At 48.9% G+C, this 18,165-nt stretch overlaps 2 protein-coding genes and 1 non-coding gene across 4 annotated transcripts; 2 read left to right on the top strand and 1 right to left on the bottom strand.

Moving 5' to 3' along the window:
- Positions 1-1,601: 1,601 nt before the first annotated feature.
- LOC119337680 (pentatricopeptide repeat-containing protein At3g18110, chloroplastic-like) lies at positions 1,602-9,017 on the top strand. Of its 2 annotated transcripts, none has more exons than XM_037609838.1 (6): positions 1,602-5,250; positions 5,336-5,536; positions 6,348-6,438; positions 7,307-8,039; positions 8,114-8,223; positions 8,464-9,017. In XM_037609838.1, the coding sequence occupies exons 1-4, from the start codon at positions 1,742-1,744 to the stop codon at positions 7,841-7,843; spliced, it is 4,338 nt and encodes a 1,445-aa protein (XP_037465735.1). In that variant the 5' UTR covers positions 1,602-1,741; the 3' UTR covers positions 7,844-8,039; positions 8,114-8,223; positions 8,464-9,017. The 2 variants fall into 2 exon arrangements, with proteins under 2 accessions (XP_037465735.1, XP_037465734.1); XM_037609837.1 differs by having other exon boundaries at positions 8,417-9,017.
- Positions 9,018-10,660: 1,643 nt separating this feature from the next.
- Positions 10,661-10,732, top strand: TRNAW-CCA. Its single transcript has one exon. It is a non-coding gene; the product is annotated as a tRNA-Trp (tRNA).
- A 4,991-nt stretch (positions 10,733-15,723) lies between these two features.
- Positions 15,724-17,900, bottom strand: LOC119341484 (pollen receptor-like kinase 3). Its single transcript, XM_037613358.1, has one exon. The coding sequence runs from the start codon at positions 17,854-17,856 to the stop codon at positions 15,871-15,873; it is 1,986 nt and encodes a 661-aa protein (XP_037469255.1). The 5' UTR covers positions 17,857-17,900; the 3' UTR covers positions 15,724-15,870.
- Between the last annotated feature and the right edge of the window lie 265 nt (positions 17,901-18,165).

The following is an 18,165-nucleotide window of genomic DNA, read 5'->3' as shown; positions in this document are numbered from 1 at the left end:
GCCAAGCTTGGAGATTAATTACGAGGCCCGACAGTCTATGTGCACAAGTGTTAAAGGCAAGATACTATCCGGAAGGCAAACTTGAGGACACAGTTTTTGCGGGCAATGCATCATCGTCATGGCAAGCTATTAGTTACGTTTTGGAGTTGTTGAAGACGGGTCTAATATGGAGAGTGGGCAATGGCATGAGCATCCGAGTTTGGCGTGATAACTGGATCCCCCGACCGTTCTCATATAAGCCGATCACAAGACAAGGACACTACCGGATCCGCTTTGTTTCAGACTTTTTGAATGATAATGGTTCGTGGAGGAGTGATCTACTGTCACAATATTTTATGGCTGCAGATGTGGAGGAAATAATGAAAATTAGAGCATCCCCTAGGCTGGGAGAGGACATTATTGCTTGGGGGCCAGAAAAGTCTGGGAATTTCACAGTTAAGAGTGCTTATCATCTAGCCTTTGATGAGCTGACCAGAGGGAATGTGGCCTCGTCGAGCACTTCGGCAAATGGCGGCAGGAGTTGTTGGAAGTTTATTTGGAATTGTGGAGCCACGCCTACAGTGGCAAATCATGCGTGGAGAATTGCTACTGATGGATTACCAACCTGGAAAAACAAAAACAAGATTGGCCTGGAAACTACAAGTATCTGTCCGGTCTGTGGGTTGGAGCCAGAAGACAATTATCATCCGTTTGTTAGATGCCAGTACGGACGGGATCTATACCAAGCCATGGCCAAGATCTGGAGGCTCCCTGAGATTGACTCACTAGTTAACGATGGAAAGGAATGGTTATTTCAAGCTTTGGCGCCCCTGTCTGAGTTGGAGCGGTGCATGATGCTGTTCATTTTTTGGCGAAGCTGGTTCGTGAGAAACGAGATCACACACGATAAACCAACCCCTCCGATGAAAGTCTCTATTCGCTTCTTACAGAGCTATCTGGGTTCGCTGCTTGCTGTCCAATCCAACACGCACATGGACCCGGTGAAAGGGAAGATTTCTGTTACTTTGGATCGTGCCCCTCCAGTTCCAAAAATCGATGAGGTATGTCGAAGGTGGGAGAAACCAGTGCGGGGCTGGGTAAAACTCAATACGGATGGATCCTTTGTGTCCACAGATGCTGCCGGAGCTGGAATGATATTGAGGAGTTCTTCGGGTGAGATTATTTTTTCTGCATGTAGAGCCTTATTCTCTTGTCGTGATGCTCTTGAAGCAGAACTATGCGCCTGCATGGAGGGACTTTCATCGTCTATTCAGCGTTCCGATCTACCTATTGCTATTGATGTGGATTCTGCTATGGTGGTGGCCATGATCACTTGTGATGATATGAACCGTTCAGCGTATGCTTCTTTAGTTAATGAGATTAGATACCTTTTTACTCTCCGGCAATCTTGTATTACTCATGTTTCGTGGTCGCAAAATAAGGCCAGCGACAGTCTAGCTTCTTTTGGTAGAACTCAGGGTAGGACTATGACTTGGATTGGATCAGGTCCTTCAGAGGTGTTGGAGTTGGTAGCAACAGACTGTACTGAACCTGTGATTGAGTAATACATTGCAGTATTCGCAAAAAAAAATATATATCTTCTTCCTTCTCCGTTACCCGCTCAAACTCCCGACGTTATCGCGACCAGTGGCGGAGCGGGCGTTCCACTCCACTCTCCTCCGGCCCCGGCGCCCGCGGCAACCACACCTGCGACTCCACCGCCCCCTCCATGCGCGCCTGACCCCCCTCCCTCTCGGACCCGATGCCTCTCATGGCCGTCTCCTCCCCACCACCCTTCTCCTTCCCCTCCGCGCGCCACCCCCGCCGCGCCACCGCCGGGGCCACAGCAGCGTCCTCCGCCACCGCCAGCGATGACTTCGACTACCCCCTCGCCGACCCCTCCATCCGCTGGCCCAGCCTCCGCTTCCCGCACCTCCCCGCGCCCCGCTTCCCCGCCGCCGACGCCGCCCCTCCTCCTCCCGCCCCGGCGAGGCCGGAGCCCGCGGAGGACGACTCATCCGCGCCCTCCGCCTCCGGCCCCTCGGCCGTCGCCGTCGAGCCGCTGGACGCGCGGGCCCACCGCGGGAGGCTGAAGAAACTGAGCAAGGTCGCGCTGCGCCGGGCGCGGGACTGGCGGGAGCGCGTGTCCGACCTGGCGGGCCGCCTCCTGGCGCTCCCCCCCGGCGCGCCCGTCGCAGAGGTGCTCGACGACGCGTGGGTCTCCCCCGACGAGCTCGCCTACGTCGTGCGCGCCGTGGGCGCGGCCTCCTGGCGGCGCGCGCTCGACGCCTTCGAGTGGCTCGTGGCGAGCGGCGACGGGGCCCCGGGCCCCCGCGTCGTCGCCGTCGTGCTCGGGGTCCTCGGCCGCGCTCGCCAGGACGGGTTCGCGGAGGAGGTCTTCCTCCGCTTCGCCGGGGAGGGCGCCACCGTGCAGGTGTTCAACGCCATGATGGGCGTGTACGCCCGCTCCGGCCGCTTCGACGACGTTCGGCAGCTGCTTGACGCAATGCGCGGCCAGGGGATCGAGCCCGACCTTGTCAGCTTCAACACTCTGATCAATGCCAGCGCCAAGTCCGGGTGCTTAGCCCCTGGCGCCGCCTTCGATCTCCTGCACGAAGTCCGGCAAGCTGGGCTCAGGCCGGACGTTATCACTTACAACACCCTGATTAGTGCTTGCTCGCAAGGTTCCATTCTGGACGATGCAATGGCGGTGTTCAAAGAGATGATTGATTCAGAGTGTCGGCCAGACTTGTGGACATACAATGCCATGGTGTCAGTTCATGGCCGGTGCGGGACGGCACAGGATGCTGAGGGCATGTTCATGGAACTGCTAGACAAGGGTTTTAAGCCGGATGCAGTTACCTATAATTCTCTCCTTCATGCTTTTGCGAAGGAAGGAGACGTCGACGCGGTGGAGCGTGTGTGCGAGGAGTTGGTTAAGGCTGGGTTCAGGAAGGATGGAATTACTTACAATACCATGATTCATATGTACGGGAAAATGAGCAGGCTTGACCTGGCACTTGGTCTCTATGATGAGATGAGAGCCATAGGCTGCACTCCGGATGCTGTGACTTACACTGTCTTGATTGATTCTCTGGGGAAGGTGGATAGGATTTCTGATGCAGGGAAGGTGCTGGAGGAGATGGTAGATGCAGGGTTAAAGCCAACCCTGGTAACTTTCAGTGCTTTGATATGTGCATATGCCAAAGGCGGTAGGCGGGACGAGGCGGAGCAGACATTTGATCGCATGGTTGCATCAGGTGTCAAACCCGATCGTTTAGCCTATTTGGTTATGCTGGACATTATCGCAAGGTCTGGTGAGACGAAAAAGCTGATGGCTCTGTATCGGACAATGATGAAGGATGGTTACATGCCAGATGACACCTTGTATCAGGTTATGCTTGCTGCACTTGCAAAAGGAAATGAACATGAGGAGATTGAAGGAGTTATCCAAGACATGGAGGCTGTTTGTCAAATGGATCAGCAACTGGTATATAGTATACTCATCAAGGCAGGTTGCATTTCTCAGGGTGCTAAGCTGTTAAAGAAGGCATGCCTACAAGGACACGAGCCTGACAGTAAGAGTTTACTGTCCATTCTGGATGCTTATGAAACAACGGGAAAGCATGAAGAAGGTCTCTCTTTGCTTCAATGCATCCGGGAGCATGTCCCCAGCTCCCATAACTTGATATCTGAATGTTCCATCATGCTTCTGTGCAAAAATCAGAAGATTGCTGCTGCCCTTCAAGAGTACAGCAGTATGCAGACATTAATGTGTGGATCTTTTGGCCAAGATCGTAACTTGTATGAGTGCCTGATTACATGCCTTGAGGAGGCTGAATTCTTGCCTGAAGCTTCTCAGGTGTTCTGCAATATGCAGTTTATTGGCGTAGAGTCTTCCCAGAAGATATACGAGAGTATGATCTCTACATACTGTAAATTGGGCTTCCCAGAAACTGCTCACCAATTGATGGATGAAGCTGTACAGTCTGGTGTTTGGCTAAATACTCTTTCATCTAGAGTAACCATAATCGAAGCATACGGAAAGACAAAACTCTGGCAGCATGCGGAAAATTTCGTGAAAGGACTGAATCAAGAGGCAGGTGTTGACAGGCGAATTTGGAATGCGTTGATACATGCCTATGCCGAGAGTGGCCTTTATGAGCAAGCAAGGGCAGTCTTTGACATTATGATTAAAAAGGGCCCTCTACCAACAGTTGATTCAATTAATGGAATGATGAGAGCATTGATTATTGATGGCAGACTAGATGAGTTGTTTGTGGTTGTTCAGGAGCTTCAAGACATGGGTTTCAAGATCAGCAAAAGCACAGTAATCCTAATGCTTGAAGCTTTTGCAAAAGCTGGGGATGTATTCGAGGTAATGAAAATATATAATGGGATGAAGGAAGCAGGATACCTGCCAAATATGCACATCTACAGAAGTATGATTTCCTTGCTCTGCCGTAATAAACGATTCAGGGATGTTGAATTGATGGTTGCGGAGATGGAGGCAGCAGGATTCAAGCCGGATCTAGTCATACTTAATACCCTTCTTTTGATGTATACTGGGAACGGAGACTTCGACAAGACAGTACAAGTATACCATAGTATTTTGGAAGCTGGCTTAGAGCCTGATGAAGATACATATAATACACTGATAGTCATGTACAGTACAAACTTGAGGCCTGAAGAAGGTTTTACTCTCTTGAATGAGATGGGTAAACGAGGTTTGACACCCAGGTTAGAATCCTATAAAAGCTTGCTTGTGGCATCTGGAAAAGCAAAACTATGGGAGCAAGGTGAACAGCTTTTCGAGGAAATAAGATCAAAGGGTTATCGGTTAAATCGATCTTTATATCACGTGATGATGAAAATGCACAGGGATGCCTGCAACCATTCCAAAGCCGAGCAACTGCTAGCAGCAATGAAAGAAGATGGCATCGAACCAACAATTGCCACTATGCACATCCTCATGACTTCTTATGGGACTGCGGGGCACCCAGTCGAAGCTGAGAAAGTGCTGAACAGCTTGAAATGTTCCAGTTTGGAAGTCAGCAGTTTACCATACAGCACTGTTTTTGACGCTTACTTGAAAAATGGTGACTACAATCTTGGAATCACAAAGTTGTTGGAAATGAAAAGAGATGGTATAAAACCAGACCATCAAGTTTGGACATGTTTCATTAGGGCTGCTAGTTTGTGCGAGCGGACTGATGATGCCGTTCTTCTCCTAAACTCTTTACAAGATTGTGGATTTGACCTTCCTATTAGGTTGACACCATACTTGACAATGTTCAAAATGATGGGACATACTTCACAGGCTAAATTTGGCTATAACTTCTTGCATCTTTTGCAGGCTCCTGACTGAGAGGACTCCATCCCTGTTAACTGAGGTTGACAGTTTTCTAGAAGAACTCGAGACACTAGAAGATTCTGCTGCTCTGAACTTTGTAAATGCACTAGAAGACCTGCTGTGGGCATTTGAGCGTCGAGCAACTGCTACATACATTTTCCAGTTGGCAGTAAATAGAAGCATATACCGTCACAGTATCTTTCGGTATTTACATCAATCTTTAACTCTGGATTCTTATTTTTGTTGTTAGAAGCTGTACTTAATTTTGTGCATTGAAATATGCATTTCATGTACTTTATTTTTCACCAAAATAAGTGGGTCACACACTGATAGTTCTTGTCCAGATATACACAAGAAAAAGAAATAAATGATAGATAGTTACAGACAGCAACTTTGTGGATAGCATTCAAAAGCTGTTTAGAAAAGCAGATCTAGTCTCGTAATATTTAAAATCTTTCATCAGAACTGTTGGTTTAAGATATACACGAATGAAAAGTAAGTTGCCATAATGTTTGGGCATGCTGTCCCTAGAGACTAAGCTTCATCCCAAAGAGTGTCTCCTAATAGATACTACTCCCTCCGTTCCTAAATATAAGTCTTTGTAAGGATTCCACTAGGTGAACTACATACGGAGCAAAATGAATGAATCTACACTTAACATGCATCTATATACATCCGTATGTGGTTCATAGTTGAATCTCTACAAAGACTTATATTTAGGAACGGAGGGAGTATATTTGTATGCTTGATGCTACAAAGTTGAGACGTGTGAACAATATGGCCTGGTCTAATTTTGTTTTCGTTTCATCTGTTTGTGAAGTTCTTATGACAGTAGGTCTTATCTTGTTGACATTTTTTTTACTTCTCCATATGTTTTGTTTATTGGTAGAAATTAGCTAAAACTTTTGGATGGCATGATCTTATTGCCTTATGGTACAAGTATATGAAAAATCCAAAGTGGCATTATTAAATATATTCTTACTGTATCAATTTTTTTTCCATGTGAATGATTCAGGGTGATAGAGAAGGACTGGGGAGCTGACTTCCGGAAATTGTCTGCTGGGGCTGCACTTGTCGCTCTAACATTATGGCTTGATCAAATGCAAGTAGGTGCTCCTAACAATGTTATTTGCAGTTTCATGTGATAGCTAGTGAAGTCAGAGTTTTAATTCCTAGAGTTTGGTTAAAAGAACCACTAGATTTTGTTATTCCAGCTACGGTGGCGGATGTATAACCATTCTTTCTACAAAGTCCACATTTAAGTTAAAAAAAGTTAATAAATAGAGGAAGACACCAATGTAAAGTGGTGTGTTCGTATATTTACTAGACAATAGTAAAATTTGGTATTATGCATCATTTGTGTCAACGTTACCACTTACCATGACTTTGGACAGTAAGGTTGTTGGACTCACTGAGATCCTGCTAGCTTAACAGATTCACTAAATTAGCATGTGTCTACTTTATGCCCTAATACCGGCGATATGCCAATATTCCCTTTATAGGTGCTCATATGAATCTGAAATTAATTATATTGCAGTGAACATGAAAAATGTGCTAAATTCAGGTTTATGTATCTCAGTTTTTAGTGCATATGCACAACTGATGATTTCTATTTGTAACTTCTTTGACATTTTATGCAGTTTTTCATGTTGTGTGTCATTACAGTAAAGTTAATGAATAACTTTCCTTTCTTTGTTCCAGCAGCTCTCAGCACAAATTTAGACCCTTTTTTTACTGATTGAGGGTACACATTTAATTGTAAAATCACGAAAACAACTCAGAACCCCTAAAGAGACATTCTTACAGTTGCAACAGCCCTATATAATTTCACCCCGTCTCCTTTTGCTTTAGTCCTAAATTCTTAATATGGACATTCTTTCGTTAAATTTGTTTAAGCAGTTGTTGATTCCTTAACTCTTAACTCCTCTATCTGATCATTAACATGCCATCGGATCTACTCCATTTTTAATGCAGGATGCTTCACTGCAGGGTTCACCAGAATCCCCCAAAACTATTGTACTGGTCACAGGAGAGGGGGAATATAACATGGTATCCTTGCGTAAGACGATCAGAGCGTACCTTTTGGAAATGGGCTCCCCTTTCTTGCCATGTAGAGCTCGAACAGGTCGCTTTGTGGCGAAGTTTTACTCTCTTAAGATGTGGCTGAAAGATTCTCCTTTCTGCATGGATCTCGAGTTGAAAGATGCCCTAGCTCTTCCTAAAATGAACTCAATGAAGCTCACTGAAGGGTACTTCATGAGAGCTGGTCTTGTATCAACATTCAAAGATATACACGAGCAACTTGGGGAAGTACGGCCAAAGAAATTCTCCAGATTGGCTATGTTGTCAGAAGAAAGCAGGGCCAAATTTATTAAAGCTGATATAAAAGGAAGGAAAGACAAACTGGAGAGAAATAAAGAAAAGGGGCTTGTCGTACCAAGAAAATCTAAAAAAGGACCACGGAGAGCAAAATTTGTTAGAGAACAAAGCACGCAGGAGGTTTTGAAGTAGTGTTTGTTTTGCTTCATCACGGCATTTTGACAAGTGGCACTGTGACATTAACATGAATATTCTTAATGGGAGAAGACGAAAAGGGAATGGCAAAAATACTGTGATGCTGATCGGTCAAGGTACGAGTGTGATCGAACAAAAGATGGGATGCATTTGCTTCCAGGTTAATTTGTCACAGCCTATCAAGTTCATACTGGTAAATAGTTTACCATCTCTTCTGTCAATTTTAACCTACAAGTTTACCATTTTATACAGTACTTCTCTTTGCAGAGATGACCAAGTGGTGAAGATAGCATGTTCACTCAACATGACATCATCATGGGCCATTATATATATATATATATATATAGAAACAGTGCCTTATTCATGTCATATTTGAAGTAAGCATTCCAACTGTTTAAGGTGGTCATACTGAATCTAAATATGTAATTTTATTTTATGTGTTGACCCAAACTGGTAGAAAAGGGCTGCTTTATATGTCTTAACATATGCTTCATTTGATAGTTTGGTGACTGGTGAAACGATAAGTTTCAACCTGACTATTATAACTTAACTGTTATGACCCTTCCACAGCCTATATCAAAATGCTTCTCATGTAAGGATGCTCTGAACTTTACAAGGGAAAATAAAAAAGGCAGTTGCTACAAGAGTTTCTACCTGGCGTCGCCCTCCTGAAGGGGTTTATGCAGTCAAGGTGGATGCAGCTTTTAATCCCAATACGAAACAAGGCTCATCTGGCATTGTAATTAGTGACACCACGGGTGGTCTTGTTGCTGCAAGAAGTTTCCAAATTGACAATGCAGCTGATGTTTTAATGGCTGAAGCAATGGCAACTAGAGATGCATTATGGTTCGGTGAACATATGGGTCAGATAATGAGGTGGCTGTTGAGACTATGAATGAAGGAGGGTTTTCTGCAACAGCTAGCTCGGCCATTTTCTATGATCCCAATCTAAGGGCGGGCGGTTTTGATGAAGTGAAGTTTGTCCATTGTCCAAGGGAAGCCAATATGGCGGCGCATGAGGTAGCTAGGTCCGTGTCTTTAATTTCTGAAGCTTGTACTTTGGTCGATGAACCCCCTAGTTTTCTCTTGCCCTGGCTCGATCGTATCTCATGTATCTTTGATTCACAAACAATAAAATGCTGTATGTATATATGCAATACCTGTCGTTGAACTGTGGAGTAATTCCGGTTCCAGCTCCAGAAGCTGTATCGCACAATTGTGCACCTGAGCTGGGACTGGGAGGCAGCGTTGCTAATTGATATTGACTCCACCACCTATCTATGGAACAAGCTGCTGGGCCTCTTCTCCCGCGGCGGCCCGCCCAGCCTAGCCCGCAGGCTGTTCGACTCGATGCCCGAGCCGGACGCCGTCTCCTACAGCACCCTCATCGCGCGGCTCTCCCGCTCGCCTGCCTACCCGCGCATGCTAAGCGTTGGCCCGAGGCCCGACGGGACCACCCTCTCCGCGCTCCTCGCGCGGCCCTGCGACGGGGGCTTCGTCCAGCAGGTGCACGCCCACGCGGTGCGCTCGAGCGCGTTCGTCGGGATCGCCCTGGTGCGCGCCTACGGGCTGTGCGGGGTCGCCCTGGTGAGCGCGTTCGAGGAGGTCGCCGAGTCGGACGCCGTGTGCTGGAACGTCATGGTCGACGCCCGTGGAGACGCTGTCGCGGATGGGCGGGGCCGGAGGCGTCGTCGCCGACGGGTCCACGCTCGCGAGCGTCCTGAAGGCGTGCGCGTGCGTGGAGGACCTGGGCCTCGGCGCGCAGCTCCATGCGTGCGCGTGCAAGGCTGGGTCTGACTCGGAGACGGCCGTCTGCAACGCTCTCATCACCATGTACCTGAAATGCGGCGGAGGGATGCGCTCAGCTGCCGCAGCCTTCGACGGGGTCTCGGAGCCGAACGTAATCACCTGGACGGCGTTGATCGCCGGGCTGGCGCAGAACGGCCTTGTCGCGGAGGCAGTGAGCTTCCACAAAGAAATGGTGGAGACCGGAGACAGGGAGAACGGCCACTGCTTCGCTAGCGTGCTCTCTGCGTCTGGCGCCCTTGCGAGTCTTGAGCATGGAAAGATGGTGCATTGCCGGGTCATGAACCTGGGGTTTTGCTCCGATACGGTTGTCGGGAACGCCCTAGTCAACATGTACTTCAAGTGTGGCAGCTCATCGGATGGTCGGTTTGTGTTTCGCACGATGCGGGTGCGCGACGTGGTGTCGTGGACAGCCATGATTCTCGGCTTCGGGCGTCACGGGGAGGCCATGAATGCTGTTCTGTCCTTCAGAGAAATGATCCACGGTGGGTTTAGGACAGACAGCATCACATTCCTTGCGGTCATTTCTGCTTGTCGACAAGGGGGTCTGGTGGATGAAGGGCTTGCGATCTTCCACTCCATGGTTGAGGATCATGGTGTCAAGCCACGGAGGGAGCATTGTGATTGCGTTGTTGATCTGTTAGGACATGCCGGTAGACTAAAAGAAGCTGAGGAGTTAATAAGAGCCGTAGGGCTGGAAATGGACTCATTGGCACGGGAGTCGCTTCTAGGTGCTTGCGGTTTACATGGGGAAGTCGAGCTGGGGTCTGGGGAAGAGGTCGGCAGGGAAGGTCATGGAACTAGAACTATGGGGGCATGGGCCTTATGTTTTGCTATCGAACATGTATGCTGAATGATGTCAATGGCGTGAAAAGGAGGTGCTAAGAGAGAGGCTTGATGGCAGCAGCGCCAGGAAGGGTGCCGCTCAAAGCTGGTTCATTGTTTCGGAAGCCAGCCGAACAATTGTGCTCTCGGTCTTATAGTGTACTTGGTGAGTAAGAGCATACCGGATCCGTGGCGCAATGGTAGCGCGTCTGACTCCAGATCAGAAGGTTGCGTGTTCGATTCACGTCGGGTTCAATACCCCCGAATTTAATCCGGCCCTTTTTTTCCCGTCCATAGTGTCGTCTTTTTTTTTCAACGAAAGGGGGTTACCCCTGCCCCACTTTATAGAATGAAGCAGAAAAGCAACCAATCACAAGTTTAGAGATAACAGACTACTGCAAAAGCAGCTAACTAATGACTGAAAAACTACAGCCAACAGACCAGAAGTTTAAGATGGCTCGTCAGATATAAGTTTCAAGCCTACTTTTTTCCGTCCATAGTGTCGTCTTTTTTTTTCAACGAAAGGGGGTTACCCCTGCCCCACTTTATAGAATGAAGCAGAAAAGCAACCAGTCACAAGTTTTAAGATAACAGACTACAGCCTACTTTTTTCCGTCCATAGTGTCGTCTTTTTTTTCAACGAAAGGGGGTTGCCCCTGCCCCACTTTATAGAATGAAGCAGAAAAGCAACCAGTCACAAGTTTTAAGATAACAGACTACTGCAAAAGCAGCTAACTAATGACTGAAAAACTACAGCCAACAGACCAGAAGTTTAAGATGGCTCGTCAGATATAAGATTCAAGCCTACTTTTTTCCGTCCATAGTGTCGTCTTTTTTTCCAACGAAAGAGGGTTGCCCCTGCCCCACTTTATAGAATGAAGCAGAAAAGCAACCAGTCACAAGTTTTAAGATAACAGACTACTGCAAAAGCAGCTAACTAATGACTGAAAAACTACAGCCAACAGACCAGAAGTTTAAGATGGCTCATCAGATATAAGATTCAAGCCTACTTTTTTCCGTCCATAGTGTCGTCTTTTTTTTTCAACGAAAGGGGGTTGCCCCTGCCCCACTTTATAGAATGAAGCAGAAAAGCAACCAGTCACAAGTTTTAAGATAACAGACTACTGCAAAAGCAGCTAACTAATGACTGAAAAACTACAGCCAACAGACCAGAAGTTTAAGATGGCTCATCCGATATAAGATTCAAGCCTACTTATTACAGAGCACCATTTGAGAAGACGCAGAAGAGCGGATTAAATAAGTAGATCTTCAGGGAATGGACTGATCCATCATCTCCCGCTTCAGTTTTTAGCTGGTCTCCTCCTGCATCACCTCCATGCGATCCGGAGGAGTTCCCCACGCCGTTTGTCCAAAAGGAGAATGCATCGCTGCAATAGAGTTACTTGCACATCGTCGCAGAGAACTTTCCATAGTGTCTTTTGACTGCTTGCTTCACTCACATAATAACCATGACTTTTGTGCTTAATTTGCTAGGATTTTCAGATAGGATAGACGCAGAAGCAGCGGGGGTTACTGACAACGAACAAATCTTTACTACTCCCTCCGCTTCTACAATAATTTAAGTTCTAGGATTTATGATTAGGAGGGCGGTGGTATTCCTAACTCATCAAGGTTTAAGTCTTAAATTTGACATTGGTCCTCACGTTATTCCTGCATTTATTTGAGGCCTCAACAAGCCCTACCTAAACTTAAACATGACCAAAAATATTGGGAACCTTTGGTCATTTCTATCGTAGCTTAGTACTTGCTAATGTTTTGGCCTGTTTTTTCACCCTTAAAATGACAATGGTATGGTACGGTACTATCTCTTCAAACAAGATTATGCGGATGTCCCCTCATGTTCATGTTCTCAGAATTGGACTTTCCTTCGAAAAGACAAGCACAACCTCTATCTCAGTCTCCTTTCTCTTTTCGGGAGCAGAGCTGAATAGATGGGGTTACCCTGTGATGACTCTGAATGTGCAACCACTTACAACAAACTCCCATTGTATCAAATGTCACATGAACATTCCAAAATGTTAAGGTTGTTAAGGATGAGGATTCGGGGCACGCAAGTGCGGTGGCACACGTGTCCCTAGTGCCCTTTTTTTTGGCTTATGATTTTCAAAATTTGTATCTTTTAAACAAAAATTTTAAATTAAGTTATGTTTCCATATTTGTGTTTCTCGTGACCAATACTTTCAAATAAGATCCATTTTGAATATGTTTTGAAGGCTTTTGAAAATATATGTTAAGTTTCAACTTTGAAACTTAGTGTGAGCGACCGATAAAAACCAATTTTTTGTGTCTACGACCGACAGAAAAAATTGCTTAAAATTATATCTCTGAAACTGGTTGAAACTTGGCAGACTTAGATGTGAAAACCGTAAGTTTCAACGTTGAAACTTAAAATTTATTGTGCACTCTCACGGGATTGAACTACTGGGCGAGTTGCGAGGCAAGACGAGCGGGCGACAAGACTTGGCAGGTTCGTGCCCCCATGATTTTCCGAGGTTGTTTGTTTTTTGACGGGAGAATTTCCGAGGTTGTTAAAGAAGTTTCTGGGGTTCAACTAGCGACTCTTGACGGTCAAACATTAAATGCATTGAGGGTCGCATGTGATCCTGACTAGCAAGCAACATATAACCGGGTGTGATCTACTCCCTCCGTTCGGAATTACTTGTCGTTGAAATGGATGTATTTAGATGTATTGTAATTCTAGATACATCCATTTCGGAGACAAGTAATTTCGAACGGAGTATATGTTATTGGGCGTGGTGATGTTCCTACTGAGGTTGATACGGATTCTAGGGTTTCTGGCGGCTGCCAACTGGATCAATTTGCCATTCACCCATTTTCATATGGGAAACTATTATTTTCAATTACAAATCCATCCTTGTCTATGCTGCTTGTTGTCGTTTTGGTCGTACTTCTGTTTTTTGTTGTTACGAAAAAGGGAGGTGGAAAGACTAATGCATGGAAATCCTTGGTGGAGCCAACATAGACTAGTAGCTAGAGTTTGGGTTGGTTCCAAAATCCAAATTGTAGACAACACACTGATATATATTAATACTACAAAATTAATGTAATTGGATTCAATGGAAACATTGCAGGCAAGATTGCTTGAAACTTCCAATAAAGAAGCTTCATTCTAGACAGTAAATCAAACCATACATTGATATTTTCTTATAAAGTACATACATATCAGACTCATACATAGACACAAAAGAACTCCATATGTGTCATGGCCAGCGACATGAGCACCTGTAAATCAATGCCAGTCAATTATAGTCAAATCGGCCATTAAACCATGAAACCGAAGCAAATATAAATCCGATCTGAACAAAAATTTACCAAAGAGAAGGAATGTATGTACAATTGAAATCATCACCACCGGCCAACCTTTTTTCTAACTAATGCATGTCTAAACCGACCCATCCCCCCGGCTGGTCGTGGGGACGCAAAAACGGCGGGGCGGACATGGGGCTTGGAGGCGGCCAAGACGTCGGCGGGAACCACCGGAGGAGAAGCTCAGGGTTGGCAGCAGTGGCGTCAGAGGGTCCCTACATGGCGGTTCGGTGGTAGCGGTCCCTCGTAGGAGAGAAGGCATGGCGACGTTGCCCGCGGGAAATGTTCAAGCGGTAGTAGGGCATGCACGCGTTGCGGGTCTACGTTTACAGCAGAGGCACACATGCGGCTTATACGTTTTGGGCTATCCAAATTTTCTAGAAAAATTGCTACAAAGGCAGCTGTTGGTGAGGGTTCTTTTGGGTCCAAAAGCCCTATAAAACAGTTATGCACTAAAATAGGGTTGTTTTCTTTTTTTGCGGGGTAGGGCTGTTGTTGGAGATGCTAATATGCACAATGTATCTCCCCTCTTGTGAAATACTCCCTCCGTTCCAAAATAGATGACCCAAAGTTGGGTCATCTGTTTTGGAACGGATGGAGTACATAGGAGCACCTGTGTGCTCCACCCCCTGCACACAAATTAAATTCAAAAAATACCAGGAAGATTAAAAAAATCTAAAACCTTGGGATCTCAAACATAGGTGCCCAATCTACTCCCATATGTAGTTTCGTAAAAAAAAACCCAGAAAATGTATCTGTGGCGAAGAAAATACAATCTAAACTAAAATTCATCCAAACAATTCTTTTCTATATATCAGATTTTTTTTATCTTTTTTGCCATGGATACGTTTCCTGGTATTTTTTCACGAAATTTCACACAAAAGTAGAGTGGACACCCATATTTCATATCCCAAAACCCCAAGTTTTTTTTCTAAATTTCCTGGTATTTATTTGAACTTAATGTTGATATAGGGGTGCTGCAAATCCTCTTCCCTCCCCTCCTATATATCTATGCTTATTATTATTTTTTACAGGAAGGCCTTCATTACTAATTTAAACCACGAAATAAAAGAGGGAGGAGAGTCCAACCACACAAACATTGGATCATCCTGCTCTTGTTGTGCTAGTGGATGAGCTGCAGAATTTAATTCTCTATTAAAATGCTCACTAGATACCTTCCCGAAGCCCTCCAGCAAGCTTCTGCATTCATCAAGGATCGGTGCACCGACCATGGAATGTTCAGTACTATTTTGTTTGATAGCTTCAACCACAACTAGGTTGTCCATCTGTACGAAAATAGAATTGCACCCAATAGATTGAGCTAGTTTCAGTCCTTGAACCAGGGCACCCGATTCAGCCGAGACAATATCTGCAACATGTCCGAGTTTTGGTATAGATGCTGCTGCGACAAACATGGCTCCGTTGTCCCTTATAATCGCACCACAAGAGCTTGAGTGCTCATCTTCAGAATAAGATGCGTTTACATTCAAGGCTCCTTTCTCAGGCAGCAGGTACTCCCTCCGTTCTGATTTACTCGTTGTGATTTTAGTTCAAATTTAAACTAAAACCACGACGAGTAAATCGGAACGGAGGGAGTAGCTCCTTTCTCAGGCAGCAAGCTCACCCTCAGGCTTGAGAAATCCAACGCCCGAGATTCGTGCCTTAGTCAGGCAACTATCTCATGAAGCAAACCAATCTCGATAAAGGCTTCCTCCAACAGTTCAGCCTAGGTGTGGTCGCCGGTTTCGAAGCCGCTCTGACAAAATTGAGTGCTAGGGTGCGACCAGGAGTTTGAGCGGCCTCACAGCGAACTACCAATCGTCGTTGCCACCAGATATACCAGAGGACACGATACTGCCACCATCTCCGGTAGATCAACAACGCCCATGTAATTCCTATCTTTCCTTATGCTTTGTGCATTGATGTGTATCATGTACAAGAGCTGGCTACTGAATACAGACAAGGAGGCTAGGTAAAAGGGCACCAGTGACATACATGGACTTACAAAATCCGACTCCGGCCAACCTCGCCGCCATGCCACCGCCTCACGTGGGTGCCTCCTGCCTCACCGTCGCCAGCGCCGCAGCCACCGTCTCCTCCACACTCGACGCGGCCTGCTTCATGTCCGGCCGCCTCTCCAGGTCCGCCTCCACGCACTCCATCGCGATCCGCAGCAGCCGCTTCATGTCCGGCAGCGCGTACTCGCACGCCGTCACGATGCCCTGGTCGAACAGGTTCTGCTCGTGGCCGTCGGCCTGCGCCGTGGTCGCCCACATGACCAGGTCCGTGCCGCCGTTGGCGTTGTACTGCGACGGGAACTTGCCGGTGAGGATCTCGAGGAGGACGATGCCGAGGCAGTACACGTCGGCCTTGGCGGACGCCGGGTGCCCGGCGACGCACTCGGGTGCCCGGCGCGAGAACATGGACGCCGGCGACTCCGTGTAGTTGACGAGGCTGGAGTAGCCGAAGTCGACCAGCAGCGGCTCGAAGTCCGGCGCGAGGAGCACGTTGGACGACTTGAGGTTGCCGTGCGGCACGTCGTGCCCGGCGCCGGCGAGCTCGGCGTGGAGGAACGCCGCGCCGCGCGCCACGCCGGCCGTCACCTTGAGCCGCGTCGGCCAGTCCAGCGCCGCGTAGTCCACGCCGCGGTCGCCGTGGAGCACGTAGAGGAGGCTGCCCTTGGGGATGTACTCGTAGACCAGCAGCTTCTCGTCCTTGCGGTAGTGGTACGCCAGCGGCGGCAGCAGGTTGGCGTGGCGGATGCCGCCCAGGCGCTTCATCTCGGCCTCGAACGCGACCCTGGTGGCGCGGTTCATGTCGCGCGCGCGCTTCACCACCACCGCCACGCCGTTGGCCATCACCGCCTTGTACGCCGACCCGAGCCCGCCGCTGCCGATCATCTGCGCCGCCGCCTTCATCAGGTCCGTCAGACCGAACACGCCCTTGCAGTCGTTCACGATGACCAGGTCACCGGCGACGCCCCCGGTGCTCATGCCGTCCACCTTCGCCGCGGACGACGCCCGGCGGTGCCGCCCGCCTGTGCCGCCTGCCGACGACCCTCCCGTCCTCCTCCCGAGCCACGACATGCTCCGCTTCTGCGCCGTCGATGATCCCTGCTTCACCATGTACACCGGCGGCGTGTCCTCCGTGTCGCCCTTGTGGGCGTGGTCGTAGCCGTGGACGCGGGCCGGCTGGCCGCCGCACGCGCAGAAGACGACGACGATCACGATTGCCAAGGCGAGCAGCATGGCCAGCACCACGCCGAGCCAGTTGGTCGACTCGGGCGTGATCTCCGGGCGCTTGCACGTCTGGCCGGGGGTCGGGACATAGCAGAGGTACTGGTTCCCGCGGAACCCGCTGACGTCGAACCGCCGGAACGCCTCCGGGACGACGCCGTCGAGGTCGTTGTCGGAAACGTCGAACGCCTTGAGCGCCGGGGGCGGCGCGGGAGGGAGCTCCCCGGTGAACTTGTTGCGCTCGAGGTGGAGCTCGATGAGCGCCTCGGCCTCGGCAAGGGACGCCGGGATGTGGCCCGAGAGCTCGTTGCCGTCGAGCCAGAGCTTCTTGAGATGGTTAAGGTTCGGGAAGAACTCGTCGGGGATGGCACCGTTGAACTTGTTGTCGGAGAGGAACATGGACTTGAGCGCGGTGAGGCGGTGGAAGCTGGGGAGCGGGCCGGTGAAGTTGTTGCCGGCGAAGGAGACGGAGCGGAGGTCGGGGAAGCTGGAGAGCGCGTCGACGTCGATGGTGCCGCCGAGCTGGAGCCCGCTGAGGCGGAGCCCGGTGACCTTGCCGCGGCCGCACACCACGCCGTGCCACTCGTGCGACCCCGGGGTGCACGGGGACTGGCCGCCGTTGTCGGTGAGGAGCCACGACGAGACCGAGGAGGAGTTGGAGAACGACTTCTTCAGGTGGATCAGCGCCTCCGTCTCGCTCATGCCCTCGGCGGCGCCCCCCAAAGGGAGGACCACCGCGGCGATGCCGGCGACGAGGAGGGCGAGGAGGTGGTGGTGGTGCGCAGAGGGGCCCATGGTGGCGGGGAGGCCGGCGTGTGAGACGCGCGCGCCTAAGGTTGGGGAGGATGGTTCCTGGGTGGTTTTGGTTTCTTGGGGCTCTGCTTCCTCGCCCGGAATAGCAGGGCGGGCGGCCGAGGATGGCGCCAAGGCGCATGCGCACGCGCGCGTGAGGAAGGAATCTCACCAGTTCAAATACGCGGGAATGGCTAGATGTAAGTTGCCTGAGTTTAATTTGGGTCAGTCAATCGTCGTGCTGCCACCCCCTCCCGCGCATCCTCGCCGCAGCATCCTCCCCCAACTGCAGCTCATCGTCGTGCTGCCACC

This window comes from Triticum dicoccoides, chromosome 7B, assembly GCF_002162155.2.
Source record: "Triticum dicoccoides isolate Atlit2015 ecotype Zavitan chromosome 7B, WEW_v2.0, whole genome shotgun sequence".
NCBI classification, from domain to species: Eukaryota; Viridiplantae; Streptophyta; class Magnoliopsida; order Poales; family Poaceae; genus Triticum; species Triticum dicoccoides.
Note: the sequence above shows the minus strand (reverse complement) of the source record. Positions and strands in the feature narration are given on the sequence as shown.

What these genes read in the sequence shown, in the direction of transcription:
- LOC119337680 (XM_037609838.1), top strand. Translation starts at nt 1,742, where the DNA reads ATGCCTCTCATGGCCGTCTCCTCCCCACCACCCTTCTCCTTCCCCTCC. An exon ending in GGATTTGACCTTCCTATTAG is followed by an intron (nt 5,251 to 5,335) that starts GTTGACACCATA and finishes CATCTTTTGCAG; the next exon opens with GCTCCTGACTGAGAGGACTC. An exon ending in TACCGTCACAGTATCTTTCG is followed by an intron (nt 5,537 to 6,347) that starts GTATTTACATCA and finishes TGAATGATTCAG; the next exon opens with GGTGATAGAGAAGGACTGGG.
- LOC119341484 (XM_037613358.1), bottom strand. Translation starts at nt 17,856, where the DNA reads ATGGGCCCCTCTGCGCACCACCACCACCTCCTCGCCCTCCTCGTCGCC.